The sequence below is a fragment of the Melospiza georgiana genome, chromosome 9 (assembly GCF_028018845.1).
Source record: "Melospiza georgiana isolate bMelGeo1 chromosome 9, bMelGeo1.pri, whole genome shotgun sequence".
Classification (NCBI taxonomy): domain Eukaryota; kingdom Metazoa; phylum Chordata; class Aves; order Passeriformes; family Passerellidae; genus Melospiza; species Melospiza georgiana.
Genome location: NC_080438.1, coordinates 2,205,866 through 2,222,254, shown reverse-complemented (window position 1 = coordinate 2,222,254; position 16,389 = coordinate 2,205,866). Strand labels below are relative to the sequence as shown.

Sequence of the window (16,389 nt, the reverse complement as noted above, 5' to 3'; positions counted from 1 at the left end):
TGCATGGGGCTGGGGGTGTTCTCTGCCACGGCTCAGCTCTTTATTGCATGGCAAGAATAAATCTGGCCTTTTCTGCTCTGGGCAATCTGCAACTCACTGGAGTGAACAAAACTTGCAGTTTCAAGATTGAGTGTTTATGTTTAACTGAGTTTTTGGCTCTGTGGATCTTTGGAGTTTTATTTTAAGTACCTTTTATTCTTTAGGTGGAGTTGATATCACACTTTGGATCAGAACATTTTTGTCCTTTAAGTCTTATAAGGTAATATTTTGTGTTTTGCTTAGTCTTTCTACCTCCTTGCAGTGAGGACTAGTCTGCTTTTAGAATAGTTGGGCAGCAATTTCAATTTTCAGTTGCAGTTACTTGTAGGTATTATGGATTGAAGAAGTTGCCTGACCTGCCTGCTATGTAGTGTCTTTCATGTCTGTGTAAAGAAGTTTTGAATCTCTTTATTTGCTTCTCCAGTATGTCAGGAATAGTTTATATTTGCAGGGGGAGGGGAGGAGGAAACAGGAGCCTTGAGCAGCTTTAGAGCAGGACATGAGCATTTCAAGGCTGACCAAGCAAAACAGGGAACAAGTGGTGAGCTAAAAAGAGCAGGTGTGGTGAGTGCTTTTTGGAAGCTGCTGGGTTGGTTGGCACCACAGTGCCTGCAATCATAATGTTTGCAATAGCTGAGTAGAAACACCTGTGAATTTTTAATTCAGAGAACCATCAGCCTCTGTGCTGCTCCTAAAAAACCAGGTTTTGAACCTGGGAGGTCTCTAGTGTTAGAAGTCAAACCATATTTTTAGTCCACAAGGCTGCTTTACATTGGATTGATTTAATTTTGGCAAAAGAGGTCAAAGAGAACGTGGCATGCGAAGGGAGGTAGTTCTGAACAGATATTCCTAAAGCAAGTCAAAGGAGAAACAGAAGTGGAGGTGTAAGAGCTCATGGACAGCCAAAGAAGTCTAGGTGTGAGTTTAAAAGGAAAAAAAGACTTTGGAATTAGAATGAGAAGCAGGATCTTGTTCAGATTCCTTGTAGATACAACTTAGAGAAAATAAACATCTCTGCTGCTTGATCTTGCTTAAATGACTGGAACTACTGTATCTCATTTACTTGTTACATAAAGGTAGTACTGCTTATCAGTTATGTCACATGATTCCTAATATTAGCTTTTTATTTTAAAACTTTGATCATAGAGTATTTGGTACTAGCATGGTTGAAGAGTATGAAGAAATAGCTGATTCTCAGTATCAGTCTGAAAGACAAGAACTGTTTGATGAAGATTATGGTAAGCAAATATTTTGTGCATTTTCAGTCATTCAGACAGCTCTTGTGCTGTTGGTGGCTCATCACTTCCTGCATATGATGAAAGATTTGACTGTAAATTTACTTGTTGACAGTGTTTCAGCATTTCTGGGCTTTTCCAACAATCCTTTGAAGCTTTAAACAATGTGTTTAAATGTAGCTTTAAAATTATAGTATAGTCTCTGTTTCACTTGGCAGAATAGACAGTTTCTTCATGTGCTGACAGTAGGAAAAGGATTACTAAAATACAGCAGCTCACATGGAAAGTTCTATTCTTAGTGTCCATTTCAGTTCATAATATCTGACCTTAAGCTTGCTGTAGTTTTATTTCCACACTGTCAAGTTGACATCATTAAATGTCATGTTAAATCTTGAGGTTCATATTCTTTGCCCATGACAGATGAAATTCTAATAGTCACAGATTGTTTTTCTTTATACATAGATTATCTGTTGGATTATAACACAGGGGAAGAAAAATCTTCAAAAAATCTTCTGGGTTCTGCTACAAGTGAGTATGATTTATTAGAAAAAGTTATTCCTGTGCTTAAAGCAAGATGTGCTAATTGAAAGTGGAATGACAATTTGTTGTGCAACATCTACAACTTCTATATTCTGCTGAAGCAATTTGTAATTCTTCTTTAGTTTCATAGGAATAATTAAATTTGGAGTTGGGGGATTGTTCTTAGTGTTCTAAAAATGAATTTTCAGTTTGTAAAGATATCTATTTTGTGGAAACTTTTTGTACTTAGGGATTCTGAATACTGAAGATCATGTAAAAGTTGCACAGGGCTGTAAATGGCCAGTACTAAAGTGCTGTAGAACTGTAATTATTTGGAAGTTGAAAATCTGTGTTTAATTAAAATACTTAACCTACAAGAGGCAATATAAAGATTTACTTTGCACAACTTTAGGGGCAGAGAAGGATGGAGAATACTACAATTTCTGAGAAGGCTTTATGTAAATACTGTAATTCATGTTCTTCATAAGGGCTGTGTATTTTTTTGAGAGAGCTAAAGGTTCTTGACTCCTCTCACTTTTCCCATTGGTAAACCTCCATGTGTAGGGTTAGTTTTCATGAGAATCCTGGAATATTCAATTTTAATGGTAGTCTTCACTGCTGAATTATTCAGGATGGTTTCACCTCCACGCACCATTTCCTAAGGAGCTCTGCACTCTTCCTTCTGTCCCAGCTAATGAGGATTTGTTATTCCAGTGTAGATCTGCACTCAGTTAATGCTGTTTGGGGTCAGCCTTTGCTTTCATCCTCTAGTGGATCAGAGCCACAGAAATCTTTCATGTTTTTTCCTAGAACATTATTTTCTCCTGAGAATAAGGTCATGGCTAGGAATATTCACAGCTTAGAAGAGTTTTCAAAAGGCAAATAGATAGTGGAAAAGTTTATTTCTACATGTGTGCCTCTCACAGATGAGATAAAGCAGTAAATTCTTCCTTGACACTGCTTATCTCTTCTTTGTGACTTCTAAACTTGCTGTCTTTGTGATGCATATTCATTCACATGATCTGTCTGCAAGGGCAGTATTACAAGTTTATATTCACTGTCTGGAAAAGGCAGTGACTTTCCATTTAATTTTTTAGTCTGCTGAAGCTAAGATGAAAAGATTTGAAGCACCTGTTGCTGATGGTGCTCAGCTGTCTCTCTAGTGCACTGAAATGTTGCAGTGACCTGTATTTAGTTCTGGCTGGGGGCTTTTGATACTGAGAGTTTCCTCTCTGTCAGGGTGCTCAGTGCTCCTCTTTTGGAAGGAGTAGAGTTTGTGGGTATTGTTTTTTGGTGGGGTTTTTTTATATGCATGTAGACAAATGTGCATCTTAAATGTAGAGTGAGAAGGAGGGTCCTCTGAGGAGGAGGTGGAGGGTTCTCAGACATTTAATCTCACAAGAAGCATTCTGCAGTTTTGTTTTCTGTCCTGCCATTCTCCCACATTGTAAAGCATCTATACAAACTCTGTATTCTCCCTCATTTTCTCATTTTGCTAAGATACCATCCACAGCTGAAGTTCAGCATCTTTTGACTATTGTGACTTTTCTCATTACACAAACCCAGATAAATTAACATAAATCAGGAATGCAGCTTCTGGCAGCAGCTTCTGCAGCTTCCTTTCCTGGAGGAAAGGCAGAACCAAAGTTTTGAACAGAACTTCCTGGAGCCCAAGGAATTTGTCATTGCTGCTAAAATGCCTCTCTAACATGAGGACCTTGGCCATGGGACACACGCTGCCATATGTTGGTGGGTGGGGGAGAAATGGGCAAAATCCACCCAGCTTGTGTGATTTTACAATATAGTGCTCTTTACCTGTTCCTCAGCTTCTAAATAATCCTGGCCATTATATTTGTTGTCAATATCAAGCCAAAGAGGAGTTGTATTTAATTCCTGTGCTGATGTAGAGCAGCACCTCTTGGAATTTACTTCTGTGAATTCAGAGGGGAGAGGAACTGTCCTACTTAACAGCTCCTTAAAATAAATATATGTGTAAGCCAGATCTGTGGGTGTTATGGTGCAGGTTTCCAAATACAGGTTTATAACTTACACATTTACCTTTAAAAGAAACAGCTGCCTCCAGTGTAATGGAATGACCAGATATTATGTCCTTACACTGTGATTCATTTCAAGCAAGTATTGTAAAATAGCAAATTTCTTGTGCTGCTGAGAGTGCCCTTGTTGAGGAGTTGTTGTCTCTTTTAGATGCTATCCTGAGTATGGTGAACATTGCTGCCAATATGCTTGGAGCCAAAACTGAGGAGTCATCTGAAACTGAAGGTACTGTAGTTTTTCAGATGAAAAGCATTGTGGAAAGTTTGTATTTCTTTGTTAAGTTTTTTTTTTTGGTGAGGAGTTGGATGTTCTGTGATGATTTAAATGACTTTTTTCACCTTTTGTGACACATCTGATTAGTGTCATAGAACCTAGTGGCTGTGAAAAGTGGAACAAAGATGTTGAATTTGCTGAGAAGAAAACCCATACAAAGATGACACATGTGCTTTTTCAGCTTTATTGGAGATCTTTACTCTCTGTGTTACCCAGCTGGAGTTGTAAAGTCCTAACTTGCTGCTTCTTTCTCTGAAGTATTTTGGGACTGTCCACAACACCATACTCAAAAACTGTCAGTAGCATTTCATTCAGATAACTTTGGGTGACTTCTGCAGTTAATTTGGTAGCACAGTTAATCATAAAAAAACCCACCAATAATAAACCCAGACCTCAGAATTTGTTGAAAACAAAGATGGTTCTTGAGTTTCCACATTGACATTTTCCTCCTTCCCGCAGCTGGGAACAAAAGTGTGTCTGAAAATGTCACTGCCACCCCTGCAACTTCAACAGCTGCACCAAGACTGCCTGAGCCAACACCTGTTCCCTCACCAGAGTAAGTGATTGCTCTTGGGGTGTTTGTAATGTGCTCCCAGCAGAGACAAACATGGGCCAGTCTGCAATGCTTGGTGGTAGGATGCTCAGGTATGGCATGCAGACTTAAACAAGGGACAAAATAAGTATTTGGTGAAATCTGTAATGTGATAATGGCACTAACCAGAGACATTTAGTGTTTTTGTTGCTGTCTATTATAGCTATTTCCATTAGGGTGTGTTTTGTTTTGACACAGAAGCTGGTTTTATATTGGTGCAGGTTTTATGGTCTCCTGCAAGGGAGACTGATTAGGAATGTAAATTGTATTTGCATACAATTCAGTTAACTTGTAGTGACAAACTTCTGGTTTGGAAGCTTGTACTTGGGTAGACTTCCCTTAATGAAACCTGTAAGCAATTGTCCAGAGTGAGCTTGAGAAGTTCTGTAGAGAGTCTGTTGTTTTTCAGTAATTACATTGCTGATAATTAAGCTGCTTAAGGCCAAGACCTTGCCTCTTAAATATTAAGACATGACTTGTGCTGTTCTTAGTGGCTTTGCAGTTTTCTATCACTTGCTGTGAAGACTCAGGAAGGTCAGGGGGCATGTTGTGATTCTTGCATTGAGGATTGCATCAGCAGAGTAAGATGCTTGCTGTGGAAAAAAGAGGATTTGAACTGGTGACTTTTTTCAGGGGTGAGGGAAGAGGCAATATCTAATTGAGAAGGCTTGCTGCTTAAGAGGCAGGATTTGAAATAATTTGTTTGCCTATTGGGACTGAAAATCACCAGAGAAAATATTACCTTGCAGAATTTCTGTTCCAAAACTGGCCTTTGGTCACCAGACTAAGCCTTGCTAGTTTTCTAAAAGACTTATTTTCACATCCTTCTAGAGCAGAGATGTAAAAGTGTTGAATTAACACCTTGTCTTTTTAACTCTGTTGCAGACTTGTTACTACAGATATTCCACAGCTAGAGAAAGAGCAAATAATAGTGGATTTGACTAAAGAAAGCCCAATTGTTCAGCTAGTGCAGGAGTATGAGGAAGATACAAGCCAGTCCACAGTAACTTTGCTGTCCAGTGATGAGCAGGAGGAGGAGGCAGCAGCGTGGTTTGAGCTGGAGACAGAGAGGTACTGCAGTGACATGGCAGCAGTGTGCTGCATCTCCACCCTCTCCGAGTACCTGCTGAGGTGCTGCTCGGTGGCAGCAGCCATGCAGCGGCAGCACAGCGAGCCTGGAGGGGAGGACAGGCCTCCTGACCCTGTGGGTGTGCAGCAGCCACAGCCAGCTCTGCCTGAGTCTGCCCACACAGCAGCACAGCAGCCTCTGCCTGAGCAGGTGGACAGCAAAGCTGAGAAACCTCCTGGGTCTGCTGTTGGAGTTGACTTCAGTGCAGTCCATGAGGAGATCAGCAATGAGACCACAGAGACCATTGAGCTGGAGCCAAGCCATCCTCAAACTGTCTCCCAGTCCCTCCTGCTGGAAGTTACTTCTGAAGTGAAGCCATCCCCCACAACAGACACGGTGCTGGAGCCTCCTAAAGAAGACTCAGGCCAGGTGGCACCAAGGGTGACTCCCCAGGTGGATGTCCCAGAGCTCAGCACTGAAATGGAAAAGGCTGAGAGCTCAGCTGTGGAAGAAAGCCCCGAGCCCACTGTGGCCATTGAGGTAAAGGAGATGAGCACAAGAGAGCCTGTTGCTACCCCTGTGATTCCAAAGCCTACAGAGACTCTTGTGCAGCCTGAAAGCACAGTGGATGTGGTAGCCAGTGATGCTGTGGAAGGGAAGGAGAGCACCCCAGAAGTGCAGAAACCTGCTGTGCCTCCTGCTGAGCCTCCCGTGCCTGCTGAGACAAAGGAGGACGAGCAGGCGGCCGAGGAGGCTCTGCTGGCACTCCCGGTCTCAGGGGGGCCCCAGAGAACAGCCACAGATTTCTATGCTGAGCTGCAGAACTCCACAGAGCTGGGCTACACCAACGGCAACCTGGTTCATGGATCCAACCAGAAAGAATCCGTCTTCATGCGCCTCAACAACCGCATCAAGGCCCTGGAGGTCAACATGTCCCTCAGCAGCCGCTACCTGGAGGAGCTCAGTCAGAGGTGAGGGCTGGGAGGATCCAGGCTGTGAGGGACAGGGGGGCTTGGGCAGGGGGTACATTGTGAGGGCTGGGAGGATCCAGGCTGTGAGGTACAGGGCAGTTTGGGCACAGGGTACATTGTAAGGGCTGGGAGGATCCAGGCTGTGAGGCACCAGGGCAGTTTGGGCACAGGGTACATTGTGAGGTCTGGGAGGATCCAGGCTGTGAGGTACCAGGCCAGTTTGGGCACAGGGCACATTGTAAGGGCTGGGAGGATCCAGGCTGTGAGGTACCAGGGCAGTTTGGGCACAGGGTACATTGTGAGGGCTGGGAGGATCCAGGCTGTGAGGTACAGGGCACCTTGGGTACAGGGCACATTGTAAGGGCTGGGAGGATCCAGGCTGTGAGGTACCAGGGCAGTTTGGGCACAGGGTGCATTGTGAGGGCTGAGCTCTCAGGGCTCTTCGAGTCTGATCCAGCCAGCTTTGGACCCTCACAGCCCCTCACAGCCTTACAAGGACAAAAGTAAAAGACTCAAGGATCCTCAGCCCCTCACAGCCTTACAAGGACAAAAGTAAAAGACTCAAGGAGCTCTTTCCTCTCAGGACCAGAGCCCCACTTTAGTCCTAGATAGGAGCCTCTGTCCCTGGGGGGAAAGAGACCAAAGAGACCCGAGGGTCTCCTCCCAGGAGATTTTAGGGACAGAGGAGAGGGGCCAGAGGCAATAATGGGATAGATGTGATGGGAGGGACAGACCCAGGACAAGACCACCTCCACTGGGGCTTAGGGGAGAGGGTGTGTGTGGAACAAAATGTGTGAACTGTTCAGTGCCAAATAACACCCAGTGTAAAACAGTAACTAAAGAAACCACCTAGTGCAATACAGCAGCAAATCACAGCTTAAAGCTTTATGGAAAGGTGAGGAGAGGACTTGAGCCTAGGTGGCTGTTGGAGTTATCCTGTGTGAATCAGGGCTTCTTCCCTCTTGGTGCTTCAGATAAAATCCTGTTTGTTTTATTTTGAGGAGGATTGCTGTGGGTTTTTTAGAAGATGAAGTGTTGTCAGGATGTAGGCACTAATCCTGTCCATAATTCTGTCCACAAAAGGGCACATCCTTCTGTTACTGTTGAACTAAATGTCACACACCTACAATGCCTTTTTTATTAAATTATTTCCACTTAAACTACCCTGTTATCTGTAGTAACTCTAGTTGAATAAGTGGCTGTGGAGAGGGAACCAGGAGTTTCCTGTGAAGGATGTCTCTGTGTATTGGTGTTTATCTGTGATGTTCCTTAGCTACTGGAGAGTGGGGAGATGTACCCATTTCAGAATTGGTTCCAAGGAAGGGACTCACAGTTATAATTATTGTGCAGAGTGAATTCTGTAAATTGGCACTGAGCTTGAAGGTATTGAAATAGATTGGACCATAACCTTGGGGGAAAAAAACAAAACAAAAGGGACATCTGTTTTTATTTGTGAAACTTAAAAGCAGGTACCACTTGATGTTTAAATAAAGCTCTTTAGGCAAAGAGAAGGTTTTTACTGGCATAATCATGTTTTAGACTTAAAGACAAGTCCAAGCTGAGGAGTTTTGTGCACTAATATTTCAGCCTTAAACACCTTTTGTTTTAGGTACCGAAAACAAATGGAAGAAATGCAGAAGGCTTTCAATAAAACAATAATAAAACTTCAGAACACCTCAAGAATAGCAGAAGAGCAGGTATGATTTGTTTGGAGTACTGAGGTGTTTTCCTAGTTAGAAGGGCTTGCTTTTAATGAAGAGTTGCACAGAGGTACAGAAATCTTCTTTCACCTGAGCCTTTTAAGAGCATCCATTCCATGCTTCCCTGTTTTTCTCCTTTATAAGATTTTTAGACATGTTCTCAGTTGTTTCAGAATAAAGCCATTTTCAGCTCTGTTTTCTGATTTTGTACCTGAAGAAAAGATCAGTTGTCAGCTGGTAATGGCTACAACTCTTCAGTGTCTTTGTCAATGAAAAAGTTACCCAGGTCAGTTCCAACCCTTGTTTCTTGGTTGTAACTGCACTCAAAACAATTTTTAAAATTTGGTTCATTTTTTATATCTGATTTAAAGTATTGATAGACAATTTCCCTGCTGCTGAAGAGACTGAGCCTATGGAAAGACAGAGGGGTACAGTAATGGCTTAGGCTAAATCTAATCCGTATCAAAAACTTTACTTAATTCTTTAAAATGTGAATTTTCCCTGCTCTGCCATCTTGGCTTTCCTGGGCAGCTGTGAAATGGAGCAGAAACTGCTGTGCTGACATTCACCAAAGCACATGGCATGGCAGACTTGATCACAAACTGTCTGAAAGCTTCTGAAGTGCAGCCCCAGCCTGGAGTTTATTCATCCATGAACAGTGATGGAAATGGCAGCTTGCATGTCTTGCCTTTTCTGGGTTGGGTTTGGTGTTTTTTGGAAGAGTATCACTGCTGGTCACTCTGAGGTTAGTCTGTTCCCTAATTTCTCATAGGATTGAGTCCTGTTAGGGCTCTTGCAGGCAGCAGCTGTTAGCTGGGAAGGAGCCATTCCTGGCTGGTGTGGGCTCCAGCCTTGGGCTGGAGCTGTGCCTGGCAGCTGTGTGTGTGTCCTGTGGCCTCCTGGCAGTGACTGTGTGGAGCTGCCTGCTCTCTGTGCCCGTGGTGAGGACAGCACAAGTGTCTCTGATGGGATGCTCTTGGCATGGTGTTAGGAAGTGTTGACAGACAGGTGTTATGTGAGCACTGTGGTGGGAGCAGTGCTGGGTAGGCTGTGCTGAGTGCCTTGCTGTGTCAGACAGACTGAACACCAATGCTGTGGCCATGAGGGCAGGTGACAGTGGAACCTGGCCACTGACAGCGTGCCCATGACTCTGTTCTCCACAGGACCAGCGTCAGACAGAGGCAATCCAGCTGCTGCAAGCACAGCTCACCAACATGACCCAGCTGGCCTCCAATCTGTCAGCCGCCGTGGCAGAGCTGAAACGTGAGGTAATCACAGTCCAGAGGACATGGATGCATCAGCACATCTCTGTTTGGAGAGACCAGTCTTCAAATGGAGTTTGAAATTGTTTGCTGTGTTTGTTTCAGCCTACTCTCTCTGAAACTTCTAGCTGCAAATTAGAGTAACATGAGGTGTTTTGGTCATAGTTACTGCAGCCCCCCATGCCCCATGACTGTAGTCTGAGCCAAGGCACCCTTCTTCCATCCCTGCTGGCTGTTGTCATCTTCAGAGATTAGGGAAATCTTGGCAACAATGTTAGGAACATTTTCTCTCCAATGTTTATGTTCTGCCTGCCTGACATTTCAAGCAGTGCCATAAACATGATCTTTTATATTTTGTGGGTATTGCCAAAACCTTCTTTGAGGTAACACTTGGTGAGGCTTCTCCTTTAATGCCTGGCTGGCTGAGCTCCTGTTTGAGTGCTGTGGTCAGTGAAATCACATTGAATCAAGTGATTATCTTGGTATTTTGTGAAGTACTGCAGTGTCAGCTGATAAAAAGTACAGTTTAGATTTGTCATAGTGTTGCATCCATGTCAGCTGTGAACCAGAAAAGTTACTTTCTGAGAAGTGTATTGCTTTCAGGGAGGTTGGGATGCTCTTTGCAGGGGATGGCAGCTTCTGTAGTTGTGCTGATATTGGAGGCAGGGGAATCTTGTCCTGTTATCAGCCTTCACTCCTGAATGCTGCACAGCCAACAGACTGCATCAAACCTGTGAAAAATTACTGAAACGTGAACAGGTGTTTAGTGAAACTAAAGAAAAGTGAGTTGAGAACATAGCTTTTGTCTTTTAGAACATAAGAATGGCAATGTCATGGAGCTGTTGTGTCCAATCCCTGCAGGTTTCTGACCGCCAGACTTACCTGGTGATTTCTCTGGTTCTCTGCCTCATCCTGGGCTTGGTGCTTTTTGTGCAGCGCTGCAGGAGCCCTTCTCAGTTCTGTGAAGATTACCTCTCAAAAATTCCCAAAAGCAATCACTACCCTAGCCCCAAAAGGTAATGTATTTATATTTGAAACTTCATTGTTCTTGCAGCTTTTTTTTAATGTTTTCTAAGTCTGCTGGTACTGGCACATCTGCTTTAATTCTGAGTTTTCTTCCTGCACACTCAGAATTGATAGCAAAGGGCTCTCTATGATAACACTCTCCTAGGAGCATTTTGGGGCTCCTGTACTTGAAAAACATGCTTTGATAACTTGTAGCAAACACAGCAGTGTGTCTGATAGCCAGGCTTTGTTGGGCACTTCAGCAGACAGTTCTTTCTGCCAAGAATTATTTTAATGAAGAAATGTACTGAGAAAAATGTGTTAAAAAAGCTTTCTGGAATTTCCTAGGTGTTTCTCCTCCTATGATGATATGAATTTGAAAAGAAGAACTTCCCTTCCACTGGTCAGATCCCAGTCTTTTCAGCTAGCTGGTAAAGAAGGTATTATTCATATCATACCCCTGGTCTGTGCTGTTGCTCTGAGTGCTGCACAGTGTGTGTGTGTTCATGTATGTGTTCTGTCACATAAGGTGGTTTGTGAACAAGGTACCAGATACTCACAGAACTCTGCTGAATTATGCTAAAACCTTACATGCAGTTTTTGCTACAGATCTATTTTGCCCTGCAGATGGTTTTTAGGGTTAGGAGCAATCAGTGCAGGCACTCAGGTCTGCAAAGCTGTGAAGCTTGCAGAAAGTAGCTTTTCTTTTCCCTTGGAAATGCCAGACGTGGGAAGTCTGAGTGTCCTACTTTCCTGAAGTCCTGATAGCCTATGTTTGAAACTTGGCAGGTATTTAGGATTCAAATTTAGCAGCTTCAGGAAGAAAACTTAGACCATTTATCTTGGCTTGGGTACGAGGAATGATCTGAATCTTTGCAGTATTCATGGTAGATTTGGGACAGCTGACTTTTGATTTCTTAGGCCATGAGTGCCATGCAAAAGCAAGTGTTGCACATGATAGTAACTAGCAAGTGTGCTGCTGACACAGCTCTTCTGGGTGCAGCAAACTGGCCTCACAGGTTTGTTCTGTGAATGAAACTCCAGTAAAACTCTGGAGCTGGCAGTGTGATGCCATGAACACTAAGGTCTAGACTATTTTTTTTTTTTTTCAAAACCACACTTGTCCCAAATTCTCCCTGCTGGTCTCAGGTCAGTGTGAACATCTGCCTTGTTGGTGTTCTGAGTGTGTCGGGCTGCACATGGCACACTCTTACACTGGGAGCAGTTTGTTTGCCTAGATTGCAGCACTCTGACTCCTCCTTTCCCCCAAAGGATGTTCTTTGCACCTCTCCCATGGCCAAAACTGTGAGAAGGCCAGGGCTTCTCAGGTGTGTGTCACCGAGAGCTGCCATGACAGCACAGGGGGATTTCTCTGTGTGCTGACTTTACTTACAGTGCTTGTGTTGTGGCCCCTCAACTTACAAAGGGAATGTGCCTGCTCAGGGGAATATTTTGTCATGCTGTGTTTAGCTGGGACTGTGTTGCTCTAGAGCTGGCAGAGTCAGCAGTGCTGAGTGTCTGTTCTCTCCTGCAGTGGATCCAGAGGATCTGTACATTGTGGAGCCCCTGAAGTTTTCCCCAGAGAAGAAGGTACAGTCTCACCCTGTGGGGAGGGAGCTGCTGGGGTGTGGAATTAGGGAAGACATGAGAATCTTGACTCCATGTTTCAGAAGGCTGATTTATTATTTTATGATATATTAAAAATGGTGCACTACAGAATAGAGAGATGATACAGACAGAAGGCTGGACAAGAATAGAATAGAATGATAACAAAAGCTTGTGACTGCTCACAGCCTTGACACAGCTGGCTGTCTTTGGTCATTAAGTAAAAACAATTCACATGAGACCAGTCATAGATGCACTTGTTGGTAAACCATCTCCTGACCACGTTCCACAGCCATCAGATAGAAAATAAATGTGAACAATAACTGAGACATTTCAGCAGAAAATCCTAACGTAAGGATTTTCATAAAACATCACAGTGACTCTGGGGCTGAGGCGTTTGTGCTGGCAGGTGCTGCCTGTCTCAGCTGCTCTCCCTGCTGGTTCCTAGGCTTGCCTTGCATGCTCTGCTTGCCTCCCAGAACCTCACCATTAATTTTTTTTTTTCCGCTTGCGGTTTCAGAAAAAGCGTTGCAAGTACAAAAGCGAAAAACCAGAGACTATTAAGCCAACAACAGAGCCCCTGCAGCCCATAGCCAACGGGGAGATCAAAGGAAGGAAGCCCTTCACGAACCAGAGGGACTTCTCTAACATTGGGGAGGTTTATCACTCTTCCTACAAGGGCCCTCCCTCGGAAGGGAGCTCCGAGACGTCGTCGCAGTCGGACGAGTCCTATTTCTGTGGCATCTCAGCCTGCACCAGCCTGTGCAATGGGCAGACCCAAAAGACAAAGACTGAGAAGAGAGCTGTCAAGAGGAGGCGGTCGAAAGTTTCAGACCAAGGGAAGCTCATAAAAACTCTGATACAGACTAAGTCGGGGTCGATGCCAAGCCTGCATGACATAATCAAAGGAAACAAAGATATAACAGTGGGAACACTCGGTGTCACGACAGTCTCTGGACACATCTAGACCTAGCTGAGCTTCTCAAACAGGAGAGTGTTTGTTCGTTTGAGAACAGTCCGTGGTATCCTGGGGGAGGATAGTGGGAGACGAAGAGCTCGACTCATTGGAAAGGATTCAGAAATTTGGTTTCTGCCTTTTTAAATAGATGGGATTGTGTCAATCTTGGCTATAAGCTGCAGCTTTACAAGGCTGATAATTTCCTATGAGAACAGCGTGGGGGGAGGGAGGGCAGGGTTCATTTTATAAAGGTTTTTTTTCACAGTTCCTGGGGCAGAAATTTTTTGAAACCCAGTTTGTTGGGTGGAATAGGGATAAAAGCCTAATCCTCTTCCTTTAGCTTTGTTCCTATTTCTTGCACCTTCCCATATTTATGTGCCTTTTGTCTATTTATAATGCCACTGGAAGAGGGGAGATACAATTGTTTGTCATTTGATTTATTTTGTAATTTCTCTAGCTTTTTTTGAAGATGCAACACTACAGTGCTGTAAAGGGACATGTTGGCCTTCAGCTGGACTCAGTAATGTGGACTGGATACTGTAAAAATACCAAGAGATGGACTTGCCTGACTAGATTCTTGTTTTGCAAACTCTGTTGAGGAAAATCTCTCACCAGAGATGGCAGTTGTGTTTACTTGCACCTTCAGTCACAATCGGAGCTTACTCTGATGTGCAGAATCAGTGACGGTGGCTCTTGAGGATTTCCTGCTGGTGATGGAGGCTGAGGAATGCATTTGTCACCTGAATGGCCTGCTGCAGCTCTCTGGAGGAGGTGGATGAGGAATGCTCACTGCTGTTGTGCTGAGGAATGTGAGGGTGCATTCTGTCTGCAGTCTGAGCCTTGGGGCTGGCTCACAGCAGGTGTTTCATAACGTTTGCTTTTGTATTGGCTAACAAATGTGCAGTGTTGGTATGGCTGGTGTTTCATACTCAAGTGTTTTTTATTTTGACTGTGACTGTGTACTTGGATACTATAGGATGTGTGCTTGCTGAGCTGTCGAGTGTGGTTCTGAGTGAGTGGAACAAAAGGTTTTTCCTTTTGACAGGTGTTACAGGTTCACGTTGTACAAAATAAGTTAATTTATTGAGCACTTTTAGTGGTACCCTTTTTAACAGATCTGATGCCTTTCCTAGGTATTGTATGTAATGTGACTTATTTAAAGCCTTTGTTTTTTTGCTGCTTTCTTGTTAGTTTATGAGTACTTTAAAGTGATGTACTTTCAGAGTGATCTGCACAATTAGCCAGTCAGAGCACATGAACCAGACGTGTTGAACATGAATTCAGAAGGATGTCAAACCTGGATGAAGAAAATTCATACCACCAGAGTGCAGCATCCAATGTTGTGGAGCAAGAGTATGTAACTACAGAGCTGTAGTGCCATTAGAAACTGTGAATTTCCAAATAAATCTGAACACTTTGTCTTTCATTTGCTGGCATTTTTTCCTTTGAGAATGAGACTTGTGGCTTACATTCTTAGAGAAGGACTGGTCTTAAAATTTCAGTCCAGGGCTACGACATGGGATCCTTTGGGCTGTAGTAAGGAGTTCATAAACTTGTCAGCCTAGATGTGTTTTTTCTGTTTCAATAAAGAAAAGTGTAGGGGGGAGGATTCTGAGGGCTGAGTAGTGCTTTGTCTGAAGGGTCAGGAATTGTGGCCCTGTGAACCTGCTGGAGAGGTTTCACACCTTGCCCTGGGGGATCCCTGCCCGTGGTGGCTTTCTGTGAGAAGAACTGCATGAAATGACCTCTTGCTGCTCAGAGCTAAGGCTTGTGAAGGATGGTACAAAAGGCCCTGAAAGGAAAGTTAGAGTTATTGTCTCAAACCAGAGTTTTCAGCTTGAAGTTTGCCCCTTAGTGGTTGCTCCCCCTCTGACTTATTTCTGCCAAGCCCAGCAGGACTTGGGCAGCCAAATGCCAAGTTCACAGAGACCTCCCCAGCACTGAGTTTCCACTGGAGTGTGTGTCTCAGGACTCTGCTTCATCACAGAACTATGATTTAAAAATACAACTGAGTGTGGAGTTTGCTGAGAGAGGAGAGTGCTGGGTGGTTTGTGGGGGGAAGTGTGGGTTCCTTTTATTTACTCCTTCCTCTTATGTCACTTGTTAGAAGCACGTGTACCTTTATTGCCCAGGCAGCCACTGAGTTTTCCAGAAGAATCACCTGAAGCTGGATGTGACTGAATTCTGAAAACAGACACTGGCTATGAACCAAATGACTCCCAGCTCTGTCCTGTGCTGATAAATGAGGCTGCATGTTGAAATCCCAAGCACACGTTCAGATTTCCAAGTTAACAATTGCAGATGTAAAACCAAATGTGTTCTAATCTGCTCCCCTAATACTGGGCCTGACTTAGGTCTGAGGAGTTGATGCATTTGTGGAAAAATATCAGTGCTAAAGCCTGTCCTGTCACAAGCACATGGGAAGTGTGCCATGGGAATAAAGCATCTGAAGGAACCTACAGGGCCAGTTATGGTTTTGCAGACTTCAGAGTGTGTTCTGCTAAGAGACTGGAGACTGAACCACAGCTTCCACCTGCTGCTGACACCCTGCTGTTAGTTATCTGTAACCACTGCTAAAAAAAATAATTCTCTTACCATCAAGTTATTATTGCCTAATGTTTTCCTTTCATGTGGGCTCTTGAGTAATTTTTTACTTTCAATTTTATTAACGTCATGCAATGTAGCTTTCAAAATTTGGCTCTTTGGAATCAAGTCTCTTAAATTGGTTATAGACTTTATGATAATGGTTTCTAATGAAGAGAGTTTTTACATCTCAAATTCCTGTGTGACAGTCTCATGGTATTGCAAGCTCAGGTAGGACAGCTGTTGGTGTAAGGATGGTGTCCCTCAGTCTCTGGACAGGTCCTGAGCCCAGGGTCAAAAAAATCTTTAATGTGAAGGTTTCCATGTGAGGGTGGATGGGTGCAAGCACACCTTGTGTAAGTGCATGCTGTGTTTGCCAAGGTGTTGAGGTTCTATACGTTAACTATCAGTGGAAATCAGGCTTTTATAAAGCTGCACGCTCTACCAGCTGTGTGGTGATGTAAGCAGAAAACTCAGCTCTGAGGTGGTGTGTGGCTTCTGCTTTTGCCCAGTGAGAGCAGGA

General features: G+C 43.8%; 1 protein-coding gene across 1 annotated transcript in view; it reads left to right on the top strand.

Moving 5' to 3' along the window:
- Nucleotides 1-14,709, top strand: part of SUCO (SUN domain containing ossification factor) — a 41,083-nt gene extending 26,374 nt beyond the window's left edge. Inside the window, exons 13-24 of the mRNA XM_058030331.1 lie at nt 204-259; nt 1,186-1,277; nt 1,737-1,802; nt 3,999-4,073; nt 4,581-4,677; nt 5,599-6,753; nt 8,363-8,450; nt 9,617-9,721; nt 10,577-10,731; nt 11,069-11,160; nt 12,255-12,310; nt 12,846-14,709. Of these exons, the coding sequence (XP_057886314.1) occupies nt 204-259; nt 1,186-1,277; nt 1,737-1,802; nt 3,999-4,073; nt 4,581-4,677; nt 5,599-6,753; nt 8,363-8,450; nt 9,617-9,721; nt 10,577-10,731; nt 11,069-11,160; nt 12,255-12,310; nt 12,846-13,292 (2,484 nt within the window). The 3' untranslated portion in view covers nt 13,293-14,709. The remainder of the gene's footprint in view (nt 1-203; nt 260-1,185; nt 1,278-1,736; nt 1,803-3,998; nt 4,074-4,580; nt 4,678-5,598; nt 6,754-8,362; nt 8,451-9,616; nt 9,722-10,576; nt 10,732-11,068; nt 11,161-12,254; nt 12,311-12,845) is intronic.
- The last annotated feature ends 1,680 nt before the right edge of the window (nt 14,710-16,389 follow it).